General features: G+C 41.7%; 1 protein-coding gene across 1 annotated transcript; it reads right to left on the bottom strand.

Moving 5' to 3' along the window:
- Positions 1–822: 822 nt before the first annotated feature.
- On the bottom strand, positions 823–24,772 carry LOC111977662 (protein FAM171A2). The gene is made up of 8 exons (XM_070448359.1): positions 24,521–24,772; positions 22,146–22,373; positions 20,554–20,646; positions 19,023–19,181; positions 18,341–18,520; positions 17,427–17,540; positions 7,692–7,821; positions 823–7,508 (listed from the first exon to the last, which is right to left on the bottom strand). The coding sequence occupies exons 1-8, from the start codon at positions 24,657–24,659 to the stop codon at positions 6,029–6,031; spliced, it is 2,523 nt and encodes an 840-aa protein (XP_070304460.1). The 5' UTR covers positions 24,660–24,772; the 3' UTR covers positions 823–6,028.
- Between the last annotated feature and the right edge of the window lie 1,983 nt (positions 24,773–26,755).

Genomic DNA, 26,755 nt, shown 5'->3' with positions numbered 1-26,755 from the left:
GAGTCTCCTCTTCCAGCTGGTCCTGGGCCTGAGTTCACAAACCTGTTCTACTAACACACTGAAGCCTCAGGACCAGAACATCKAATCAATTAGAATAAAACAAATGACAACCCAGTCAAAACAAAACTATATCACCTATTGGGTAAAAAACACACGCACAAAGCAAAATGCAGCGCTATCTGTCCTTAAATTGACAGTACATCATGACAAAACTTTGTAAAAACATTTGAGAAAGTACAGACTCAGTGAACACAGCCCCTAGCCATAGAAAAGGGCAGACACAGAAAAACCTGGCTGCCAAAACTAGAAAAGCTGTGTGATCACTGCACCATGAAAGAAACAGAGCTGCACTTTCCAATAAAATGCACAAAATACACAACAATTTAAGAGTCTTACATGAATTTAAATTTTAATTAAAAGTTTCAAAAACCTCTCTGATTAAGAAAAGCTACCAATCCTACTAGTAGAGGGCATAGACAGTGGTAGGTTGGCAGCACACTACATCACATCCTGAAGGACAGGTAGTGACAATAAGTTTTATAAGTTATGGAAGAATGTGTATTTTCTATAGCTATTATCTAGTCCATTATTTACCCCCCCCCCCCAACCTGTTCATGTTATATTGTTAATTACTCTTTTTGTAATGTAACATTGTGCTTTCAATACGTCATGCCAATAAAGCCAATTGAAACGAGAGAGAGAGATCTACAGAAATGACCCACTAAAGGCATCACCGCCGTAAGAGGAAGTAACGGCTAAGGACAAAAGTGAACGGATGAGAACAAACAGAGATAAAAGGTACACAAAATCACATCACCAATGTAATTGTTAGACAGCGCAAACAAGTTTATTTCTATCTTATCTCATGTACAGAATCGATTTACAGTTTACAAACTGACAGTTTTTTTTTCACACAGAATATACAACGTGTTGTGTCCTCTTCCACTCCCAAAGATGTTTTTAATATACAGCTGCTCTTTATACACAAGAGTGACAATAATGTGTTTTTGTGCAATCAGGGTATTGGATGGAAATTAGGTGACCCCAACAGACATTTATTGAATTCACAACCACAAGTAAGATTTGCAGGACATWACTCAGACTTGTGTACAGGTGTACYTTTGTTTTTTGATTTMGTAATATTGTGATATCACAAAACGTATAAAAAAACCTTTGGGAAAAACTTGAACGCATCTATTTTTGTAATTTTGCTCAATTCATGGTCTGGTATCAAACTAAACAAATCTAAAATCAAGATGCTGTCATATCCGGCCTAGTAGTAGGTAGGGAGATTCTGAACATTTCTTTTGCCTCTCGTAACCAACCAAACACGACATCACATTGTCTTACTGCATTGGAAAAGGTTATGGACAGCTTGTACGAAAAAAATTACATCATTTGGCAAGAATAGACCTGGGAATCCATTAGAATAGGGCTATACAATTTTTCATCCAGAGTCAGGGTAGCCATACTATACATTTAAGTCAACATTATTCAGAACAACTTTGAAAATAGCAAAAACAAGAAATTCATAAAAGTCTACTGTCAATATAAACYGAACAAATTCCTCCCCATTTATAACAGAGAGAAAAAAAATGTACTGCAACAAAAATGTTGTTTTACCCTCGCATTGTCGCATTTTTAATAACTTTTTGTCTATTTTTACAATCTCTCTCAATGGTATTACATCCATTTATAGATCTACTGCACCAACTCTTTGTGACTGTATTGTACTGTAGCTATGCATTTCTTCATGTACATCTGTAAGAAATATGATTCACAGTTGTTAAGTGTCATAGGCAATTGTGATGCAATCTACAGTGAGAGCATATTGGCCAGTATATTGTACTTGTAAACATTTAAGACCGGAAGTGAATTTTAAGAGTAGAGCGAAATTCATCTAAAATGTGTGTACATTTGGCAACAGAATTTGATATACTTCATGTGTGCCAGCAACATTCTGGATATTATCAAAAAAACTTTCCATTAAAAACACCCTACTCTACATATTACATGCACATACAGTACATATACACACAATCTTATATAGTTCTCTGAATTTGTCACTTATCAAACTTGAACAATAAATAGCAATCACTTAGTCTACACGTTTGGTGAGAAAGGATAGACACAAGAAACTATGAACACAAGGACATATTAAACACAAAATGAGTCATTGATCAATTTTGGCATGCATGCTCTTCCCCCGAGGAAGAGATGTGTGTTCTTAACTAAACGCAGTGTGCTTCCATTTTTGTGTCTGTCCATTTGACGAGACCAGCTTAGGTGATGTAAACCTTCTTGGGCTGCATTTTGAAAAGGCCCTCCATGCCAGTCACTTAACCCTATGTAAAAGGCACTTACAGGAGAAAAGTGGTACAGATTTGCATGGCCTTTTTTTGGTGCCTTCTGTTCATTTCATACATGCAACCTTCAACCAAAAGGTAGACTCTCAAAGCTAAATGTTATTTACAGCAAGCAAATAACCAAATGGCACAGGAGAAAAGCAGAAATGTCTCACATTTTGGCCAAGTTTATCACTACTACACAAAATGAATGAAGACCCTGGAAGTAAAGGAAAGGTTGTGCATCATGACCGACATTTCAAATTGTTATCGTCATCTTTGATAGCTATATACAATACACCGGTGGCACCCCCGCCCTACAGGAGGTAAATCAATAGATCTGATTCATTTGATTCAATGCAATTTTATCTTTGTGGACTGCAACCGTCACAGAATTGTTCACTCAATAACCCCACCTACAAAGCAGAAATTCATGCTGCTAATAAGCTATTTGCAACTTCCCGTTTATTTAAAATGTTATGGTTATTTTGCTCACTGCCAATTGCTCACGAAAAATGTCACTCTTTGTGTGACATATTATATGCGACTCCCCGCCAGAGACCCGGGTTTAATCCCCGGGTTGACCCTTCCAACTTGTCCCCTCGTTACCTCTGTATCCCCTTGTAATTGAATCTGTCTAAATAAAAACTAGAAAATATATGTGAAAGTGGACTCCCCTCTCCTATTTTTGGGGTACAATACAATGATTTGGTTGCAAAAGTTACTGGCCTGCCCTACACAATAGAAATATAATTCATATTGTGACGCATAATTGCCATGGTAGCATTGTGATGCATAATTGCCACAGTAATTTGGAATGTTCAGTCAATGGGCATTATAATAATAATAAAAAATAAATGTTATTGAAGCACTTTTCACAACACCCAAAGTCACTTTACATACACACGAGGATCAGCAGGATAAAAAGCATTAAAATCACATCATAAAATAATTAAGTATATAAAGTACACTAAAACGTAAGGACAGACTAACCATGGAGAACACTAAACACGATGACAGATTAACCAGGGAAGTGAACTAGACAGAGGATAAAAGCTAAAGCAGCAGATAATCCGGGTAAGCCTGTTTGAAGAGGTGTGTATTTAGTGTGGACTCCATATGTGTATGGATTGTCCGGTTCTGACATGGAGAGGGAGGGAGATCCAGACTTGAGGAGCTGCACAGCTAAAAACCCAGTCTCCCATGGAGCGGAGCCTGGTGCGTGGGATGGTGAGGAGGCCAGTGTCAGAGGAGCGCTGTGYACAGGTGGGAGTTTAGGGGTGCAGGAGGTCAGTAACGTATGTGGGCGCCAGTCCATTGAGTGCTTTGTAGGTGAGCATGAGCAATATGATCCTGTATTGAACTGGGAGCCAGTGGAGGTTGATGAGGGTGGGGGTGATGTGGTCCCAAGGTCTGGTGTGTGTGAGTACCCGTGGAGCTGAATTTCGAAGTTTGCCCAGTGTTTTGTTGGGGAGTCCGTAGAGAATGGCGTTGCAGTAGGCCAGGCATGATAAAACAAAAGCATGGATGAGGGTTGTGGCGTCAGTGAGAGAGGGTCTGAGTCATGAGATGATTTTGAGGTGGAAAATAGGCGGACTTGGTGATGTTAAGGATGTGGGGTTCAAATGTAACACRGTGTATCCTGACTGTGGAGTTGGAGTGGATGGTGCAGCCGTTGATTGTCATGTTGAATTGACCCAGTTTCTTGATGACGGAGTTGGGGCCCATCAGCGTGATCTCGGTTTTGTCGTCGTTTAGTTTTTAAAAGTTATTGCTCATCCAAGTTTTCAGACAGTCAACCACAGAGGGGGGTGGCATAGCGGAGTTGGATTTTGTGTGGATGTAGATTTGTGTGTCGTCTGCATAACAGTGAAATCCAAATTGACGGAGGATCTGACCAAGGAGTAGCATGTAAATACTAAACAGTAATGGACCTAACACTGAGACTTGTGGGACACCTTGTGATACAGGGGCTGGGGTAGACCTCCAGTTGCCAAGGGAGACAAAACTGTTGTCTATTAGGAAGTTTCAGTGCTATGCATAGCCCAGAAGTCCGATTGGAGGGGTTTAAAAAGTTCATGAGAGGCCATGTGTTGTTGAATTTGTGATGCTACCACCCAGTCAAGCAGTTTGGCGAGGAAGGGTAGGTTTGAGATAGGCCTGTAGTTGGTGAGGATCTCAGGGTCCAGGCCCTGTTTCTTCAGTATGAGAGTTAGACACTGTTTTCAAAGGAGTAAGAACAATGCCAGATGTAAGGGATGCATTTACAATCTTGACCACCAGGTGGCAGAGAACAGGGAGGCATGCCTTAACTAAGACAGTGGGCATTGACACAAGAGAGCTTTGGTTTTGGATTTAGACAAGAGTTCAGTAATGGTGGTTTCATTGACAAGGGAGGACATTGGGTGGGTGGGTGGGTGGGGGGGGGGGCAGATGAAGGTTGAGACTGCTGCAGCTGTTGGTAGATAGCCTGAAGGCCAGAAAACTGTCACAGAGGTCGGTGGTGATTGTAAGAGAGGGGTTGTCCAATGGACGGAGAAGTTTGTTGATGGTTGAGTAGAGCATTATAGGTAATGCAGTTATTCTACAGTTTCGAAATTGGCCTACAAATGCATTGAGACAGCATGATCTCCCATAGCAACCGTGGTATTCCAAACACAAAAACAGAACATTTTTTGAAATAAAACCAGTGGAATATAAAATGGCCGGTGGCATGTAACAGGACGACAAATCTGTGCAAAATTGTAGGAGATCCCACCTCAGATAAGTGGCTTACAGTATTATAATAAATCATTACAACACATAAAGAATTGCAAATACATTTCCCTGAAGGAGTAACGCACATTTCACATTAAAAGTACATAATTGTACACACGACAAATGGAGATCAACAGATATTTTACACTAACTATCATTCCATAAAAAATCTTCCAAATAGAAAACCATAAAGAAAGAAACCACAATCTCCACACATTTATGCTTTGGGATAATGTGTGCTAATGTCTTCACAGAGATACAGTATCTCCTTATGGTCCAGGAAGCAGGCTGACCAAAGTGACAGAATTACAACCACTAAAACTCATATCAGGCTTTTGGGTCAATTCCATTTTAATTCAGGGCGCAAATGTAAATTACACATTTCGGTTTGCTTCCTGAATTGAGTGAACTGAAATGGAATTGACCCTGGCCTTCATAAAATGTGTAGTACACAAGTCCAGGAGAGAAGAGGATAGTCCTGTCCTTGAAGTAACTTGTCTTTCTCATGTAGAAGTCCATTCACAAAACTGGGCAAATTATTTCAGTCGCAACAAGATACTGTAGGTTAATTCTCTGCAAATATAACCATTGGGTTTTCCTTAAGATGGTTATTTCCAAAGTCAGTGGCTCAGAGTTGAATTTACTGAGAGCGATCTCAAAAATGGATTTGTAAAAACAAGGAGAACAATGGTGGGAATTAGGAGCGTGATCGAAAAAATGTGAAACACAAAAACCATAGAACGAGGCTGTCATTAAAATAGTACCATTTGACGGATTATCAAGCAGGCTTGTGCTTTTCTAGGATCTTCTTTCGGTCAAATGCTACTCCTCCATTGTTTCTTTAGGTGTCTCAAAATGGCTGTATAACTGCCCTGACTACTGGACCAACTTTTATGTTCCATATGAGTGGGGCCTGAGATGTTAGCCTACAACTTTTTAGGGGGAAACACCATGAGAGGCCGGTCTTCAATCTTCTGCCACGGGCTCTTCTTGTTCTCGTCCTTGCTGTCCGGGTCGTCCTCTGGGCTAGTCATGGAGTCACGACGGTTCTCGCTGTTGCTGCTGCGCGCGCTGTTCATGCGGCTGCGGCCCCTCCGGGGGATGGTGGAGCCCCGCGACGAGGGCCCCTCGTCCAGCAGCGGGGTAAGGGAGTTCTCCTCGGGCGACACCGGGCGGCCCTCGCTGCTGCTGGGCTCGCTGTGCTCCTGGTATGCCAGCTTGGACATGCCCTTACTGCCACCACCCTTCCGTCCACCAGTTCCCCACCGTTCGTCCTTACCCTTACGGATTGCCGCAGCCTTGCGGTCTTGAGTGCCGTCCATGGGTCCTTCGAGGTTGGCTTCTCGGATTGTGCTGCAGCTGGGGCCACCACCTCCCCCTCCAATTCCGCCGCTGCTGAGGTCGTTGCTCACGTCGATGTAAGAATGGCGCACGTGGTTGGCGCGGCCGTCCATTGAGATGAACCAGGCGCGTGGGTGCTGCTTAATGCCCAGCTCCAGGAGCTTCTTCTCAGTCAGCCCCTGCAGCTCGCCATTCATCTGTGCCATGGTGGAGTCGTTAAAGAGCACAGGGATCCGCACAGGGCCCTGGGATGGGTCCGAGTTCCAGTTTTGACCCTCCGAGTCATCCCCTTGGGAGCCGCCCTGCTGCTGGTGCTGCTGGTGCTGGCTCTGTTGCTGGGGATGGTGTGACTGACCGGCACCCATCTGCATCCCCCCTTCCTTATCCTGCTGCTGCTCCTTCCCGGAGAAGTCTGAGGACATACGCATGTAGTGGGCCGGTATGACCAAGGTGGGCACCATGCTTCGGTACATGTTTTCCTTCATCTGGTCCATGGAGTGGCAGAAGATGATCTGGCCCGGTTGCGTGTTGAGCGATGTCGGGCGGGCCAGGTGGTCGGCGGCGGCCGCAGAGTATTCGGGAGGCTTGTCTGACTTGTCTGACAGGAAACGAGGTGGGGAGCCCCCGTCTGAGGTGTAGCCGCGATTGTCGTTGGCGGTGTGGCAGCGTATGTGGTAATCCGAGTCCTTGTCGTCCTCCATGATGGGGCTGTAGTTCCGGGAGTAGTCTTCTTGCAGTAGCAGGGGGTTGTCGAGATTGTTGGTGTCTGTGGCGCGGGTCACCTTCATAGGGAAGCTCTCGCCCCTCTGGGGTCCCGAGGCTCCTTTCGTCTTCGAATGTCGCAGCTTGTGGGCGGGGACGTGCTTGGCYAACTCCTCTCGCGAGCTCTGGTAGTCTCGTGAGGGGGAGGGGTCAGATTTGCTGGCGTCATTGGATGGACCGGATTCAACATGGCCGCCACAGATGAGGTTGAGGCGGGAAGTGGACGTGCCCTGGTCGCGCTTGGAGCTGTTCAGAGCCGTGTGTGGCTTGCCCTGTTGTCGCCGTGGTTTTAGACACTTCCGTCTAGAAAAAGAACAAATCAAAAAAGTCAGACAACACAAAAAAAAAACGCAGACAAAACCCCAGTCAAAAGAAACAAAAACTTGGACAAAAAATGTGGAACCCCCAGACAAAACAAATCAAAAAATGTATGTTCATAATGTAGAAGCCCATTAGAAGTGAGACCTATGTCTATGTGATCCACACCTGCAGTAGTAGAGCAGCACACAGAGCAGGATGAGCACCAGCAGTGCCAGCGAGCCCAGGATGGAGAGCAGGAACAGAGTGTGGTAGGTGGTGATGTCCCTCAGGCCCGAGTGACCCCCCAGACCCACGCCTGCATGGAAGACAAAGCCCATAGGAGCAGACCTGGGTCAGAAATTGGAGCTGCGCTTGATTTAGTTTGCCTGATGAAATTGAACCAATAGAGTAGTCCCAAAAGTGCAAACTCCATGCTAAATCAAGGGCACCTGAAACCCAGGACTACGCCTGCGTGGAAGATAAAGCGGAGCAGACCTGGGTCAAATACTTTAAAAAAATACTGGAATGGCGCTTGATTTAGTTTGCCTGGTACAATGGAAATAGTGGAGTAGACACAAAAGTGCCAATTCAGAGCTAAATCAAGCACACCAGTAATACTATAGTATTTTACATAATGTATTTGAACCATGATTGAAGCAGAAACCTACTTACAACTAAAGGGATTACAGTGCATTCGGAAAGTATTCAGACCCTTTGACTTTTTCCACCCTCTGTTATGTTACAGCCTTATACTAAAATTGATGAAATAGTTTTTTTCCCGTCATCAATCTACACACAATACCCCATAATGACAAAGCAAAACCAGGTTTTTAGAAATGTTTGCAAATTTCTCTATTTTTTAACTATTTTGTACCTACATGTACAGATAAACCATTCGATACGAAAGTAGATCTGTTTAAATTCTTTCGCAAGATTAAACTTAAGCATGTGTTTTCGCAAAACACTGATTCGGGCCTAGTAACACATCAAGGAACTGGCACCCATTTTAAGCCCAAAAGCAAATTCTGTCCTATGGTTAACAACTCCTCGATTAATACCTATTGTAGGTTAGTCGAACAAGAAGCCATGTCAGTATATACAAGACAAACAAAACATATTCAGAAGAATCTCACGAGAACAGAAGAACTGGCACTCAAAGAATTAATGAAAGATTCATCTTTGGTTATAAACCTTTCTATTCAAGGGTGGTGCTGGGTTGTTTTAGACTATGACAAATATAAAGAAGAAATTCAGAGACAACTCAGCAATGAACGTTTCTATAGAAAACTGAGTGTTGATCCCACACAGGTGTTCCAAAGGGATATTTGCTCCAATTTGGAGCAAGCCCTATTAAACAACCTTATCTCAAAACCTGAATATGAATATCTTTGTTTCCATGCTTATACATTTTACCGAAATTACACAAACCTAAAACACAACAAGGCAACTATCCAGGCAGACCAGTGGTGCAGGAATAGGCTCAATGCTAGAGCCATGTCAAACTTTGTAGACTCTTTTTATAAATCTCATGTGCAATCATTGCCATCATATGTAAAGGACTCTATAGACTTCATAAACAAGATCTCACCAATAACGGGTTTAAAAGAAGACTGTATTTTTGGTCACATTAGATGTCGAGAGTCTTTATACCAGCATTCCCCATGTGGGGGCTGGCAGCACTAGCACACTATTTGGGAGACAGAGATACTAATGAATATCCACCAACAAACTTCATTCTAGAGTTGGCTGAATATGTTTTGACGTACAACTATTCAGGTTTGATGATGAATACTATCTCCAAACGAATGGAACATCGATGGCTCTACATTTGCTCCGAGCTATGCCAACCTCTATATGGGTCTTTTTGAAGAACGTTTTGTTAATAATGAAAACGAGAATCCATTTTTGAATAAAGTCCTTAAGTGGTATCGATATATTGATGACATTTTTTGTATATGGGTAGGAACTGAAGAAGAACTGTCAGATTTTATGGCACTACTCAATGACATTGACCCCAATCTCAAATTCACTATTGAACGTGACACTAAACGTGTTCATTATCTCGATATGTGGATTGAGAAATCAAATGGAACCTTGTTTACAAGTCTATATAGAAAAGAAACGGACAGAAATACTCTATTACAGGGTGACAGCTTCCACCCTGACCATTAAAAAGAGGACTTCCAAGAAGCCAATTTTTAGACTGCGCCGTATATGCCACTCCACAGATGATTATCTAGAAAAAGCAGCGGAGATGCGCATGAGGTTTCTAAAAAGAGGCTATCGTCACAATGTGTGGATGAAGCCATAACTTGGCATTGGAAAAACACGAGATGAACTGCTACAAAAAAGACCCGCTAAAGCTACAGAACATTCCGTAATGTTCACAACTAACATATACTTTGAATTCGCGAAAAGTGGGAGAGGTGGTCAAAACACTGGCATATTTTATCATCGACCAGCTTTGCCGGCTGAATTTAAATATCCACCACGTATTGTGTATAGGAGAGGTCGCAATTTACGCGATAAATTGGTTCATGCCAACTGCCAGCCACTTAAGAAAATTAGCCAAGCACTTTTACGCCCTCTACCAAATGGTAGCTATAAATGCAGAGGATGCGCACAGTGCAACAATATGATGAAGTGTCAATATTTCTGTCACCCACACACAGGAAAAAGGTTCCAAATAAATGACATTATTACGTGTTCCACCACCCATGTTATTTACATTATTAAATGTCCATGTGGGCTCTGTTATGTCGGTAAACCACCCGCTCTCTCAAACAGAGAATTAGTGAACATAAAAGTTCAATCAGGAGAAACGACAGGGATTATCCAGTCGCTGTACATTTCAATGACATGAAGCATGACATTTCCACCTTTAGATTTTGTGGCATAGAGAAAGTTAAGATATCAGACAGGGGAGGTGATATTAATAATACTCTGAGTAAAGAGAATGTTTTTGGATTTTCACCCTCCAGACATTGTTTCCAAAAGGACTTAATGATGAAATGCCTTTGTATGTTATGCTGTGAATTGGAACATGAAATGTGTGTGTCTCTTGTAGATTATTCTGACGTTTTTCATATGATGTACCCAATGACTAATGAACTTGCTATGTCCTCATTGAGATTATACAGAAGTGTTCAATACGCCTTATTTATACACTTTTGTAATATTTATGAAATGCACATTGTTATATTTGGTAGCACTTATTTATTTTCCTTTGCCTCCAACCCCCTTCGATGTGTAGAACGGATGTGGGTGGAGCCAGGTCTACATAAGGGTGCAACTTTTAAAAAATCCCAAAAGCTCGGACGAAGGCCGTGTGGCCGATACGTAAGCTTATTTAATATCGGTGATACTATCAAGAGCAGTGTGCGGATTCCTTTTCCTTCATCTTAGTTTTTTAACTGAAATATCACATTTATGTACACACCTTTCAAAAGTTTGGGGTCACAAAAAAAAAAAAGGCCAGCATCCCAGAGTCGCCTCTTGACGTTGAGACTGGTGTTTTGCGGTACTATTTAATGAAGCTGCCAGTTGAGGACTTGAGGCGTCTGTTCTCAAACTAGACACTAATGTACTTGTCCTCTTGCTCCGTTGTGCACTCCCACTCCTCTTTCTATTCTGGTTAGAGACAGTTTGTGCTGTTCTGTGAAGGGAGTAGTACACAGCGTTGTATGAGATCTTCAGTTTCTTGGCAATTTCTCACATGGAATAGCCTTCATTTCTCAGAACAAGAATAGACTGACGAGTTTCAGAAGAAAGTGCTTTATTTCAGCCATTTTGAGCCTGTAATCAAACCCACAAATGCTGATGCTCCAGACACTCAACTAGTTCTAATGAAGGCCAGTTTTATTGCTTCTTTAAATCAGAACAACAGTTTTCAGCTGTGCTAACATAATTGCAAAAGGGTTTTCTAATGATCAATTAGCCTTTTAAAAATGATAAACTTGGATTTGCTAACACAATGTGCCATTGGAACACAGGAGTGATGGTTGCTGATAATGGGCATCTGTACGCCTATGTAGATATTACATTAAAAAATATATTTTAATGGACAAAACATTTGCTTTTCTTTCAAAAACAAGGAAATGTGACCCCAAACTTACCGACCCCAAACTTTTGAACGGTAATGTAAGTATTCAGACCCTTTACTCAGTACTTCGTTGAGGTACCTTTATCAGTGATTATAGACTTGAGTCTTCTTGGTACACCTGTATTTGGGAGTTTCTATCATTCTTCTCTGCAGATCCTCTCAAGCTCTGTCAGGTTGGATTGGGAGCGTCACTGCTCAGCTATTTTCAGGTCTCTCCAGAGATGTTAGATTGTGTTCAAGTCCGGGCTCTGGCTGGCCCACTCAAGGACATTCAGAGACCTGTCCCAAAACTACTACTGCGTTGTCTTGGCTGTGTGCTTAGGGTCGTCGTCCTGTTGGAAGGTGAACCTCCGCCCCAGTCTGAGGTCCTGAGCGCTCTGGAGCAGGATTTCATTAAGAATCTCTGTACTTTGCGCCATTCATCTTTCCCTCGATTCTGATGAGTCTTCCAGTCACTGCCACTGAAAAACAACCCCACAGCATAATTCTGCCACCACCATGGTTCACTGTAGGGATGGTGCCAGGTTTCCTCCAGACGTGATGCTTAGCATTCAGACCAAAGAGTTCAATCTTGGTTTCATCAGACCAGAGAATCTTGTTTCTCATGGTCTGAGAGTCCTTTTAGGGGCCTTTTGGCACTCCCCAAGAGGGCTGCATTTTAAATGAGGAGTGGCTTCTGCCTGGCCACTTTGTCATAAAGACCTGATTGGTGGAGTGCTAGAGAGATGGTTGTCCTTCTGGAAAGTTCTCTCATCTCCCCAGAGGAACTCTGGAGCTCTGTCAGAGTGATCATCGGGTTCTTGGTCACCTCCCTTCTCCCCTGATTGCTCAGTTTGGCCGGGTGGCCAGCTCTAGGAAGTCTTGGTCGTTCCAAACTTCTTCCATTTAACAATGATGGAGGCCACTGTGTTCTTGGGGTCCTTCAATGCTGCAGAATTTTTTTTGTACCCTTCCTCAGATCTGTGCCTCAACACAATCCTGTCTCTGTACTCTACGGACAATTCCTTCGACCTCATGGCTTGGTTGTTGCTCTGACATGCACTGTCAACTGTGGGACCTCATATAGATGGGTGTGTGTCTTCCAAATCAGGACCAATCAATTGAATTTACCACAGATGGACTCCAAGTTGTAGATACAATTCAAGGATGATCAATGGAAACAAGATGCACCTGAGCTCAATTTCAAGTCTCATAGCAAAGGGTCTGAATACTTATGTAAATAAGGCATTTCTGTTTTTAATTTTTTGTAGATTGATGAGGATTTTTTTTCGAATAAATMTTTTAATAAGGCTGTAACGTAACAAAATGTGGGAAAAGGGAAGGGGTCTTAATACTTTGCAAACGCACAATATATTTAATTCCAAGAAGCTGTCTCTCTCCCTGTACCTTCGATATGTCATGTGTGGTTTGTTTATGTTTCTTTGAACATCTTGGTACATATGCAGCAACATACATACATTTGATGTCATACAATATAAAACACAAATAAAACATATGATCAACCTTATTACTACATGGACACTGCGTCATCAATAAATCATTAGTCAAACAACAAATTGGCATACCATTAAATCAATAAACATGCATATGAATGTCTTTAGTGATAGAGAGACCATTTGCATGTAGTTTGAGAACTCTTGCCAAGAAAGCTGTCTGGTGTCTTGTGGTGCGGCTTATTAAAATGGAGTATTGCCTTGAACTCCTCAGATCATATTGTCTCTGTGTAGGGGTTAAAAACTTGTACAGTGGACATGTAGGATGTAATGTTATGTTTTTTTCCCAGTCCTGTGACATCACTGAAGGAGTGTGAATGAAGACAGGGGGAGGAACCTTCTGGAATGAAACAGCTGGGGACTGAGCATCAGCATCAGACCTGGGTTCAAATGCATGGAGTATTTAAATATTTGTACTTGAAAATACACCTGTCTCAAATACATGCCAATACTTTCCAAGTGTATTTCAAAATACATTCCAATATTCAACCACTTGTATTTACAAAGAAAAAAATATCCAAACACTTTGAAATGTATGTGAAAGTATTTGAAATACAAGAAATAGTATTTGAACTCAGGTCTGATCAGTATACTGTCTTCTTGGGGGATAGGGGAAAGGACATAACACCTGTGTCATTCCACCAAAGATGTTCAACGGAGAAAGTGCACCACTATACAGGAAGAATGGTACATACTGTACAGAGCATTGATGTAGGAGAATATCACCTTCACAGTACTTCAAGTGATTAACGAAGTCCAAATAGTGTTTATGTGCTACATGGGATGTCATATTTTTGGAGCAAAACATTTCCCAACGGGACATGGTACTGGACCTCGTTTCCCAGAGCCTTCATAGCCTGAAGATCATCGTTAGAACCATCTTACGATGCATCTTCAGTAGCCGAGTGCTTTCCCAGAGCCTTCGTTAGTTAGGTGGCTCTTAAAAACCTTTTCACATCTATGAGTGATCCAGACCACTCGTAGAGCAGCCAAAGTGCACCGTTAGGGTTGTTTTCCACCTTCCCTCACAAGAAATCATTCTAAAACTATTTATAATTATTTTGTGTGAATGGGAATGATCATACGACATTTAGGATGTATAGGCACTCATTTCTAACATTTTGTCAAGCTTAGTTTTATTGAAAGCTGAATCTTATCCAGTACAAATTGGAAACACCTGGAACACTATAAACGCCAAACCATTGTCAGAGGTCAGCAGAACAACAATAATACAGCATGGCTGCTATTCAGCGGATTGTTGCTCTCCAACATAACCACCGCACAGTCGGTTGGTTTATATAAATGTGCATATTTGCAACAACCTGAGCCCATTGCAGACTCACAATGATGGGGCAAACACTCAAAAATACAGGCTCCCACGAGAGGAGATACTCAGACTGTTCAACCTGCACTGACATTCACAGGCAATGGACACAGGGACATTCTATGGGTGAAAGGAGCCAAATCGAGCAGTAAGGATCATACCCTGATAGTGAGGACAGGTTTGAGAGGCAGTGAAATACTAGTTTATGCCCAACTTGTATACAATAATTATTCCTGGAAGAAATAACTATTCCAAACCAAGAATAAAAGGAGACAGACAGACACAYAGACAGGAGAGGACAGAGTGACAGACAGGAGACAAGAACTGGATAGGACAGAGAAACAGATTGCAGAGGACATAGAGCCAAAGACAGCTAAGACATATAGACAGACAGGAGACAGAAAGACAGGGACAGGAGTGGACAGGGAGAGGACAGAGAGGAGAGGACAAAGTGACAGTTGAGGACAGGGACAGGAGAGGACAAAGAGATAGAGACACAGACGAGAAAGGAGGGGAGACAGAGATAGATAAAGAGATTCAGATGGGACATATGGAGGGAGAGATAGTGGGGAGGGACACGGGGGAGGGGAAAGGGGAGAGACAATTGTGCTTAATGCACAATACAAATATGTCCTGAACAAATTGTCTTATGAAAAGAGTGCTTGTTTCTACTATATTTTATTTAAAATAAATGGTCTGAAAATATCAGATTTTCCTTTGAGTTTCAGTACCCTTATGGCAAAGCTTTGCCCTGAGGCAACAAAAAGAATTCTGGGTGTAGGGGTAAAAGTAAAACATTTTTGGGGATACATTAGAAAGCCCAAATCTGCTAAAAAAATAAGATGGAATATTTTTTTTCTATGAAAATCCAAAATATGTGCTCCTAGAGGATTAGTTACTGGTACTGTATATTTGTGGACTAAAAGGGAAATATCTGAGCGATATATTGTGGTGCAGTGTGCAAAAGCACTGTGGCGGAAAGAAGACGACCAGGGTTCAATGAACATTACATGACGAAAATGGTTAGTTTATAGATGATGTGTGATCTGATAGATTTAGTAGATAGATGATGTGTGTGTCATTTCGACTTCAGACTTGATTTACCATAACGAAAAATGTATCAACCACTACAAAAATGTCCATTAATTATAATCCACCTAATAATTCATATTTCCAGTTGCTGCATTATTATTTTCCTGCTGTAGCAAACTGGCTTAAATTAAGATCCTAACAAAATGTCCAAGACGTAGCACAAGGCAATTAGCCAGTTACAGTACCTGCAGATGAAGGGAAGGCTGCGACCCAATACCCCAACTGAGGAACGACCACGTTCCAGATTAGTTGTGTGCCCTCCTTTTTAATGTAGCCAGTTCCATTCCTGACCCACAGACCTGTAACAAAATCCACACACCCAACATATAAATGTTCTAGTAGGCAACAAGTTAAAAGCATTCAAACATATGCTCCCGAGTGGCGCAGCGGTCTAAGACACTGCATCTCAGTGCTAGAAGTGTCACTACAGACAACCTGGTTCGACTCCAGGCTGTATCACAACTGGCCGGTGTGGTAGTCTGAAATGGGTCTCTAAAACCAAATAATCCAGGGATTTTGTAATACATTACCGAAGCATTCATTAAGCTGTAAGTGCAGACACCTTAAGATTTCTAATGAACTAAAAAGCATGCTCAATGCTTAATATAGGTTAAAGCTGCAATATGTATCTTTTTGGGCGACCTGACCAGATTCACATATAGATGTGAGTTATAGATCTGTCATTCTCATTGAAAGCAAGTCGGTAGATCTGTTCTATGGGCGCTATTTTTATGCTTCCCATTCTTAAGTTTGTTTTTTCCGTCTTTTACTTCGTTTTTTACACCAGCTTCAAACAGCTAAAAATACTGTACAATATTTTGGGTTATGGATGATATATTTCACAGCGGGTTAGCTGGTACAATGGTTATCTACACTGTACATGTTTGTTTAGTCACAAACTTAAATTAGGCAAACTACCAGAATTTTTGCACCTAGGAAATGGCCGAGCGATTTCTGCAAAGTGCAGCTTTATGGGTTAAGGAGTCATTTTATCCCAGATTACCTATTTATCATGTTTGTGTCTATAAATATAACACAGACTGATGGATGAATATGAGAATTTCAAATGGAACATATGATCCCAGTAGCTTTCACATACCCGTCTTGGGCTGGTACAGCCAGGCGGGAATGCTGGTGGCGATCCTGGTGCGAGTATCCGAGGGCAGTGGTACGGAGACGTGAACCGGGTCAGACACCTGGATGACGGTCCCATCGTGGTCAAAGAGCTGAACGCTGACCACCGCCAGTGCTGTTAAGTCTGTCCATCCTGTCTCTGCCCCTGTAGTGTACATGTTATTGTTAAATCAAATCAAAGTTTGTCATGTGCGCCAAATACAACAGGTGTAGACTTTACAGTGAAATGCTTACTTACAGGCTCTAACCAATAGTGCAAAAAAGGTATTAGGTGAACAATAGGTAAGTAAAGNACATTTTTGGGGATACATTAGAAAGCCCAAATCTGCTAAAAAAATAAGATGGAATATTTTTTTTCTATGAAAATCCAAAATATGTGCTCCTAGAGGATTAGTTACTGGTACTGTATATTTGTGGACTAAAAGGGAAATATCTGAGCGATATATTGTGGTGCAGTGTGCAAAAGCACTGTGGCGGAAAGAAGACGACCAGGGTTCAATGAACATTACATGACGAAAATGGTTAGTTTATAGATGATGTGTGATCTGATAGATTTAGTAGATAGATGATGTGTGTGTCATTTCGACTTCAGACTTGATTTACCATAACGAAAAATGTATCAACCACTACAAAAATGTCCATTAATTATAATCCACCTAATAATTCATATTTCCAGTTGCTGCATTATTATTTTCCTGCTGTAGCAAACTGGCTTAAATTAAGATCCTAACAAAATGTCCAAGACGTAGCACAAGGCAATTAGCCAGTTACAGTACCTGCAGATGAAGGGAAGGCTGCGACCCAATACCCCAACTGAGGAACGACCACGTTCCAGATTAGTTGTGTGCCCTCCTTTTTAATGTAGCCAGTTCCATTCCTGACCCACAGACCTGTAACAAAATCCACACACCCAACATATAAATGTTCTAGTAGGCAACAAGTTAAAAGCATTCAAACATATGCTCCCGAGTGGCGCAGCGGTCTAAGACACTGCATCTCAGTGCTAGAAGTGTCACTACAGACAACCTGGTTCGACTCCAGGCTGTATCACAACTGGCCGGTGTGGTAGTCTGAAATGGGTCTCTAAAACCAAATAATCCAGGGATTTTGTAATACATTACCGAAGCATTCATTAAGCTGTAAGTGCAGACACCTTAAGATTTCTAATGAACTAAAAAGCATGCTCAATGCTTAATATAGGTTAAAGCTGCAATATGTATCTTTTTGGGCGACCTGACCAGATTCACATATAGATGTGAGTTATAGATCTGTCATTCTCATTGAAAGCAAGTCGGTAGATCTGTTCTATGGGCGCTATTTTTATGCTTCCCATTCTTAAGTTTGTTTTTTCCGTCTTTTACTTCGTTTTTTACACCAGCTTCAAACAGCTAAAAATACTGTACAATATTTTGGGTTATGGATGATATATTTCACAGCGGGTTAGCTGGTACAATGGTTATCTACACTGTACATGTTTGTTTAGTCACAAACTTAAATTAGGCAAACTACCAGAATTTTTGCACCTAGGAAATGGCCGAGCGATTTCTGCAAAGTGCAGCTTTATGGGTTAAGGAGTCATTTTATCCCAGATTACCTATTTATCATGTTTGTGTCTATAAATATAACACAGACTGATGGATGAATATGAGAATTTCAAATGGAACATATGATCCCAGTAGCTTTCACATACCCGTCTTGGGCTGGTACAGCCAGGCGGGAATGCTGGTGGCGATCCTGGTGCGAGTATCCGAGGGCAGTGGTACGGAGACGTGAACCGGGTCAGACACCTGGATGACGGTCCCATCGTGGTCAAAGAGCTGAACGCTGACCACCGCCAGTGCTGTTAAGTCTGTCCATCCTGTCTCTGCCCCTGTAGTGTACATGTTATTGTTAAATCAAATCAAAGTTTGTCATGTGCGCCAAATACAACAGGTGTAGACTTTACAGTGAAATGCTTACTTACAGGCTCTAACCAATAGTGCAAAAAAGGTATTAGGTGAACAATAGGTAAGTAAAGAAATWAAACAGTAAAAAGACAGGCTATATACAGTAGCAAGGCTATAAAAGTAGCGAGGCTACATACAGACACCGGTTAGTCAGGCTGATTGAGTTAGTATGTACATGTAGATATTATGCATATATGATGAACAGAGATATGTTGATCACCCATAGCCTATAACAACAAGCATTCCTAACACTATGCCCTTGATATCAACTACCACCAAACAAGCTGGGCCAATCATGATTTTGTAATGATCGTCATGATACGTAGTTATCTTACCTACTTCATTGAAGGCACTTATTGTGCGTCGCTCTGGATACGAGCATCTGTTAAATAACTAAAATGTAAATGTTCTTTCTCCCAAGCCAACCTGTGCTGTTGGTTTCCAGGCCCAGGAGGTAAGGGAAGCCCCCGATCTCATACTGGCTTCTGGCAGTAGTCAGCACAGCCGACAGTGCTGTGTAGTTGGAATCAGCTGGCAGCTGAAGGGACTTTCTCTGGAGCTGGACCAATGGCTGGTTCCGTGCACCTATAAAGGAAGTAACAGATGCCAATCGTGAGACATATGGGTCATGTTCATTAGGGCATTTAACAGAAAAAAATAATTTAAAAAAATAGTGTTTCTTATTGGACAAATCCTGGTAGTCACACCGTTTCAGTCCCTTTTCTTGTCTGGTGCCCAATGAAAAATGACCCAAAGTCTGGTACAACCATAACAGCACTTGCCTGGCAGTGACTTTTTGACAGAAAAGCTACAGTATGTAGGGTAAAATACTACATCACTATCAACACTGAAATGGGCAATCTGCAGTAGCTACATACATTTATTTTTTTACTTTTACATTAATGAAATATACTGTACATATATACCCATTGATTCTTGAAGAATACGACTTATAAATGCCTCATGGGCTTAGTTAAACTGTCGTACCCCATAAGAATCCAAAATATAAGCTTGTTTTACTTCATTGTTTGTAAACATGCTACTCAAAACAAACTGTATAACCTCAAAACATGGTTAAAACTATGATTTTGATGTCATGGAGGGTCAGTCCTTGCACCCGTAGCTCTGTTTATGAATTTGAGAGGTAACATTTCTCTAGCCCCAACACTAAGCGGTTTACCAAAAACAGCGGCGGGGTGACCGCTTTGTTATTGTATCTACGGCAGATTGCCCCTTTAAGGCAATAGTACTGTATGTTTGAGACATGAGACGTGCAGTCATGAATTTGGGAAATGGACTTGTACAAAACAGCAGCCAAGTACTCCACTGTGGTTGTTGCTATGGAGACAGCAGAAGGAAATAGAGTGTCACGTGAGGTGAGAACCTCTGGAGGCCGTTGAGTGCAAGAACAGAGAGGAGTCAGGTGAAAATTGGACCTTCACACCCCTCTTTGAAGGAGTTGGATTCTGGACAATAAATGTTTGTTATTGGCCTCAGAACTCTGATCAGATTTCAGATAGTGCATCAAACCTGAAACACCACATTCCTTTCATAATTTCTGTAATAGTCTGAGTAAAGACTGCCCCTTTAGGAGGAAAATGTAATGCAGAGAGCAGGACAAAGAGGCAGCGTTTCCCTTACCATTAGCAGTTAAGAGCATTGGGACAGTAACCGAAAGGTTGCTGGTTTGAATCCCCGAGGTGGAAAATCTGTCAATATGCCCTTGAGCAAGGCACTTAATCCTAATTGCTCCTGTAAGTCGCTCTGAATAAGAGCGTCTGCTAAATTACTCAAATGTAAAATCTATAGGCAGGACGGGTCCCCCCACCTAAGAGAGTTTTGCTTCTATTTATTTCAATTGATCATTTAGATTCTAGTTTGTCTGGGTGTTGCTCTAGGGAGAAAGACTGAAAAAGACCAACGAGGCAATACCACTTAGCTCGTTATTGTAGCCTACCTGGGGATCCATGCAGCACCTGGATGACGTCATCATAGAGAATGAGGGTGCCTGGCCTCTGGACTAGGAGGTACAAGCTGACCGATGCATACACTGCAAGAGAGGAAAAACACCAATATTAATGCGCGACTGAGTCTAGCTAGCCAATTTCTTACATCTACCCCTGGATTGCAGATCTACAGGAATGCCTAGTGAGAAGCGGCTAGGGGCCCCAATTTGGAATTCAGACTATTTTGAGAGGCAGAGAAACAAAGGATAGGATCACTTCTGCGTGGGTCTGGATGTGGCAGACCAACCAATCTTTATTGTGTCTTTTTTTGTGTGACTATTCTAAAAACATTTAACCAGTGGATACAGTTACTATTAGAAGTTATAACATTAGAATTATCGACAGCGAAYCAATTGAGGCCTGAACAAAATACACTTGACTCTGTAAAGGACAATCTCAGCTAAAGCCCCACACATACAAACCAATTGCAGTGCCTTCAGAAAGTATTCATACCCCTTGACGTATTCCACATTTTGTTGTGTTACACCCTGAATTCAAAATGGATTTAAAAAAAGATATATATATATATATATCTCACCTATCTACATACAATTTGGACTTGTGTTTTAGGTTATTGTCCTGCTGAAACATGAATTTGTTTCCCAGTGTCTCTTGGAAAGGAGACTGAATCAGGTTTTCTAGAATTTTGCCTGTGCTTAGCTCTATTCCGTTTCTTTTTATCCTAAAAAAACTCCCTAGTCCTTGCCGATGACAAGCATACCCACAACCTAGTGCTCAGTGATGTGTTGTGTTGGATTTGCCCCAAACATTAAGCTTTGTATTCAGGATATAAAGTTAATTTCTTTGCCACATTTTTGTAGTTTTACTTTAATGCCTTATTGCAAACAGGATGCATGTTTTGGAATATTTATATTCTATACAGGCTTCCTTGTTTTCACTCTGTCATTTAGGTTAGGATTGTGGAGTAATAACTACAATGTTGATCCATCCTCAGTCGTCCCCTATCGCAGCCATTAAACTCTGTAACTGTTTTAAAATCATCCTTGGCCTCATAGTGAAATCCCTAAACGGTTTCCTTCTTTTCCGGCAACTGAATTAGGCGCCTGTATCTTTGTAGTGACTGGGTGTATTGATACACCATCCAAAGTGTCATTAATAACTTCACCATGCTCAAAGGGATATTCAATGTCTGCTTTTTTTTACCCATCTACCAATAGGTGCACTTCTTTGCGAGGCTTTGGAAAACCTTCCTGGTCTTTGTGGTTGAATCTGTTTGAAATTGCTCAACTGAGAGACCTTATAGATAATTGTATGTGAGTTTATGTTATCATTCAACTAAAACTCTGGAGAATATGTCTAGTTTTAGTCACAGCCATTTTAGTCACAGTCTGTGCCTTCAATCTAATAAATAATTAATATTTCGGCTACCTCTAACCTCCATAATGTGCACATTCAGATAGTAGGCCTAATTGGACAATGCTATGTCAAATAAAATGTCTATTAGTCTCACGTGGAATTCTCGTCTCGTCACATTTTCGTGAACTGAAATGAAATGTAATTTGTAATAGGCATTTTCACTTACGAGGGATGCGGCTAGCGTGCCAGGGGACGGAGTTGGTGACATAGTCGTGTTTGGACGCTGAGATGATGACCCAGGTCCCCGGGTGGTACAGGAAGGTCACCCTAAGCACGCCATCACTGCCCGCCTGGCTGGACGCTAACACAGACCGGTTCCCATGAACCTCTATGGCGGCGCCGGCCAAAGGTGAGAGGTCACTGTTGTCGAACACCTGAACTCTGATCTGGACCTCTGCAAAGAAATGAAAACAATCAGCGCTTGAGGGGTTCAGTGTGAGCGAGGCGAGGTACAGAAATGGATCATATTGATCACATAATTAGTAGTTATTTGGCATGCAGGATGATTTTTAGATCAGTGATTTTGTGCAGTCTGACTGTAGTCGATCTCAAACACGCACAATGGTGCTGTCAAAATTCAGCTTCTATGGCATCCTATTGGGTTCCCGAGTGGCGCAGCGGTCTAAGGCACTGCATCTCAGTGTTAGAAGAAGCGTCACTACAGTCCCTGATTCGACTCCAGGCAGTATCACATCCGGCCGTGATTGAGAGTCCCATAGGGCGGCGCACAATGGGCCCAGCGTCGTCCGGGTTTGGCCGAGGTAGGCTGTCATTGTAAATAAGAATTTGTTCTTAACTGACTTGCCTAGTTAAATAACAGTTAAATTGCGAGAGGTTGGGATGTATCCTTAAAAAGTTGATTCTGAGTTAAATTGGCTTAAAGGTTCCAAACCTTCATTGYTTTGAATGGTGTCAGCAATTTTTATATGGTATTCTTCTGAACTTAACATGAATTGGTGTATTTAGAGTTCTATATTGGTAGCAGTGGAGACTGGTGGGAGAAGCTATAGGAGGATGGGCTCATTGTAATGGCTGGAATGGAAGAAACGGAACAGAGCCAAACCTGGTTTCCATATGTTTGATGTGTTTGATAGCGTTCCATTAATTCCATTCCAGCCATTACAATGAGCCCGTCCTCCTATAGCTCCTCCCACCAGCCTCCTCTGATAGGTAGAGTACATTGCACAGAACTAGGCTAGGGCCAATAACAACATTTTGACAAAAATGCAGATGGAACCTTAATAGTCCCAAACTCGCGATTGCTAACTTGCAGACGTAAACGTGTGTGCTGCTGGCGTTATTGTTGTTGACAAAGTACAGTATTTGGTCTTCAGTTGAATAAGCCAATACCATAAACACGAGCAACAGATAAAATGGATCAATTCATCCTTTCTAAACCTATCCAACGCTGTGTAGCTTCACACCCAAGTAGACACTTTGGGGACCCCCTACTGATAATTTCCTCTCGGGAACATTTTGTTTCGCATCTTGCTTCTCTAACGCCATAGATATGGGTCCTGCTGTGGAAGTTTCAGTGAATACAGGAGTCTCCACTAGGTGTGTTTCAAAACGGCAAATAGAAATGCTACTGGAATGGGTGTAGGCCTACAGTATGAGACCTAGGCCGACTGTTAAKTAGACATATGTTGCCATTCTTAATTCTGATAGCTCTAGCATTTCTGTCCAATAGCAGGCTACATGCATGCATTCCTATGCGTTTCCTTCTGCCATGCATGAATTATAACGGAGCCCTACTGTTTCAACAAATGCATTTGGTGTGTTTGAGGACACAGGCTCCAATAAATAATTGCTGGAGGTGTATTTATACAATGAATATATTCCAGAACCAAATATGAAATATGAAGAGCTGAATAGAATAGATACAGTAGATTTTTTTTGTTTGTTGGAGTGGGACTATGCTTTACATACTATATAGGCCTGTATATTTCTTTGCCAAGGCCTACATGAGCAGTTTATGAATGCACGAATGGCCGGGATACATTGTTACTGTTAAATGAATTACTATATTGACCCCTGGCTAGCATAGCTGCTAAAGGGACATCGATTTAGGACCTAACTAACAAGGGAAATATGTGAACACCTAGGCCTGTGATTTATTTTCCTCGACTATGCTGGCTGTATGTTTTACAGCGGCACATTTTCCCTTATGACGAGCCCTTCAAATAACCTGACAGGGAGAATTAGGTTGTAACAATTTGATAGGCCTATATTGAGTTTTTGATTTATTTTACATATCTTCAAAAAGCTGATAAGGTAAAGATTATTTTACCAATAAACACATACGCTTCATGGCATGACTAGCTWTTTAATTTGATTGGGATGCTCCGAAGATCCATTTGATGCAAAATACACATTGATAAACAATACAATTTAAGAAAAACGGTGACTCGTATCATTAGCAAGAATCATTTCAAACCAACGGTTGCAATTTCAGTAATATTTGTCAACAAAAGCCATAAAAAAAATGCAACCACTCCCATCCTCCCTCATTGTGCAGCATCCCATATGGCGTGAGCTTACCAAGTGCTCCTTGATCTGGAAGAGATTTGGCTCGCGCCTCCCAGACCGCGGTGATAAAAATAAAGAGGAACAAACGAGAGATGTACATGGGTGACATCCTTGAAACTACATCTCTATTCCAAATTCGGCGGCCATACATCCATATTTCTCCCGGGCGGGTTACTGGGCTGTTGACAATTAATTCGCAGTCATTTCTCGGTTGCCCACCACCTTAAGAATGCTGTTGAGCCTGAGCTGCCGTCTGTCAGCTATCTCTTGCTTTTATTGTATTGGTGTGGACGCTAGGTTTCACTATACTACCCTCTAGTGGTATCGAAATTAAACTGCGATAAACATCTCGAATATGGTTCCGATTAATAAGTGAAATGTAATGTATTCATTATTCTTAAAGTTCATTTGAACATGAATGGCCGATTACCTACTATTTTGTGCTCWTTGATTAAAGAAACGTGGGGACTTCCTTACACTTCTTTGTTTGCTGAAATCCATAGCCTACTTTTCAAGAAAACGTTTATCAAGTACAACCACTGACTGATTTCTCATTGCTGTTGCTCTAAAATGGTAATTCGGCGCGAATGCACATCAAATCTCAACAAGAAAACAGTCGGTGGTCGTATTTCATTAACATTTATTAAAAAGTATTGATTTCATCAAACAACGAAAGGCAAGCAACGACAGAGGACAAACATATGTACAATGTAAGCGTTTCATAATTGTAAAATGTTGATGTTATTGCGTGTATGGACGTGTGCTTATGCTTCTAGTCCCGACAGTSCAGCAATATCTAACATGTATTCTAACAATTCCACAACAACTACCTAATTCACACTAATCTAAATAAAGGAATGGATTAAGAATATATACATATAAATATATAGAAGAGCAGTGACAGAGCAGCATAGGCAAGATGCAATAGATAGTATAAAATACAGTATATGCATATGAGATGAGTAATGCAAGTTGCGTGCATGCATGTGTGGAGCGAGCGTCTGTCTGTGTGTCTGTGCGCGCGCATCTGTCTGTTTGTCTGTCTGTGAGCATATTAATATATATMTTTTAAATTCCAAATTTGAAGAACCCCAAAAGAGTCGCTCTCTTGTCCCACTCTCTTGCCCATTGAGATGATGTTGAATGGTCCAAAGTCATGCCCACCTACCTGCAGAGCCCTGGACTTAAAGGGGCAACATTTCTGACCAAACCTCCTGTTGTTGAAAAAGTGTCCCACTTTTTTCTCCTCCCTACCGAAATTGTTAAACTGGTCCCAAGTCAAGCCCTGCCCACCTGCAGAGCCATATACAGTGCATTCGGAAAGTATTCAGACCCATTCCCTTTTTCCACATTTTGTTATGTTACAGCCTTATTCTAAAATGGATTAAATAAAGAAAGGTCCTCAATCTACAAAAAATAAAACAGAAATATCTTATTTACATAAGTATTCAGACACTTTGCTATGAGACTCAAAATTGAGCACAGATGCATCCTGTTTCCATTTATCATTCTAGAGATGTTTCTACAACTTGATTGGAGTCCACAAGTAGTACATTTCCTTGATTTGACATGATTTGGAAAGGTACACACCTGTCTATATAGGGTCCCACAGTTGACAGAGCATGTCAGAGCAAAAACCAAGCCATGAGGTCGAAGGAATTGTCAGTAGAGCTCTGAGACCGGATTGTGTCGAGGCACAGATCTGGGGCAGGGTACCAAAACATTTCTGCAGCGTTGATGGTACGCAAGAACACAGTGACCTCCATCATTGTTAAATTGAATAAGTTTGGAACCACCTAGAGCTGGCCACCCGGCCAAACTGAGCAATCGGGGGAGAAGGGCCTTGATCAGGGAGGTGACCAAGAACCCATGGTCACTCTGACAGAGCTCAAGAGTTCCTCTGTGAAGATGGTTGTCCTTCTGGAAACACTCCACCAATCAGGCCTTTATGGTAGAGTGTCCAGACGGAAGCCACTCCTCAGTGAAAGTCTCATGACAGCCCACTTGGAGTTTACCAAAAGGCACCTAAAGGATTCTCAGACCATGAGAAATAATATTCTCTGGTCTGATGAAACCAAGATTGAACTCTTTGGTCTGAATGCCAAGCGTCACATCTGGAGGATCCCTACGGTGAAGCATGGTGGTGGCAGCATCATGTTGTGGGGATGTTTTTCAGTGGCAGGGACTGGAAGACTAGTCAGGATCGAGGGAAAGATTAATAGAGAAAAGTACAGAGCGATCCTTGAT

The sequence above is a fragment of the Salvelinus sp. IW2-2015 genome, linkage group LG18 (genome assembly GCF_002910315.2).
Source record: "Salvelinus sp. IW2-2015 linkage group LG18, ASM291031v2, whole genome shotgun sequence".
Classification (NCBI taxonomy): domain Eukaryota; kingdom Metazoa; phylum Chordata; class Actinopteri; order Salmoniformes; family Salmonidae; genus Salvelinus; species Salvelinus sp. IW2-2015.
The sequence above is the reverse complement of the archived record's forward strand: the minus strand, read 5'-3'. Positions and strand labels throughout refer to the sequence as shown.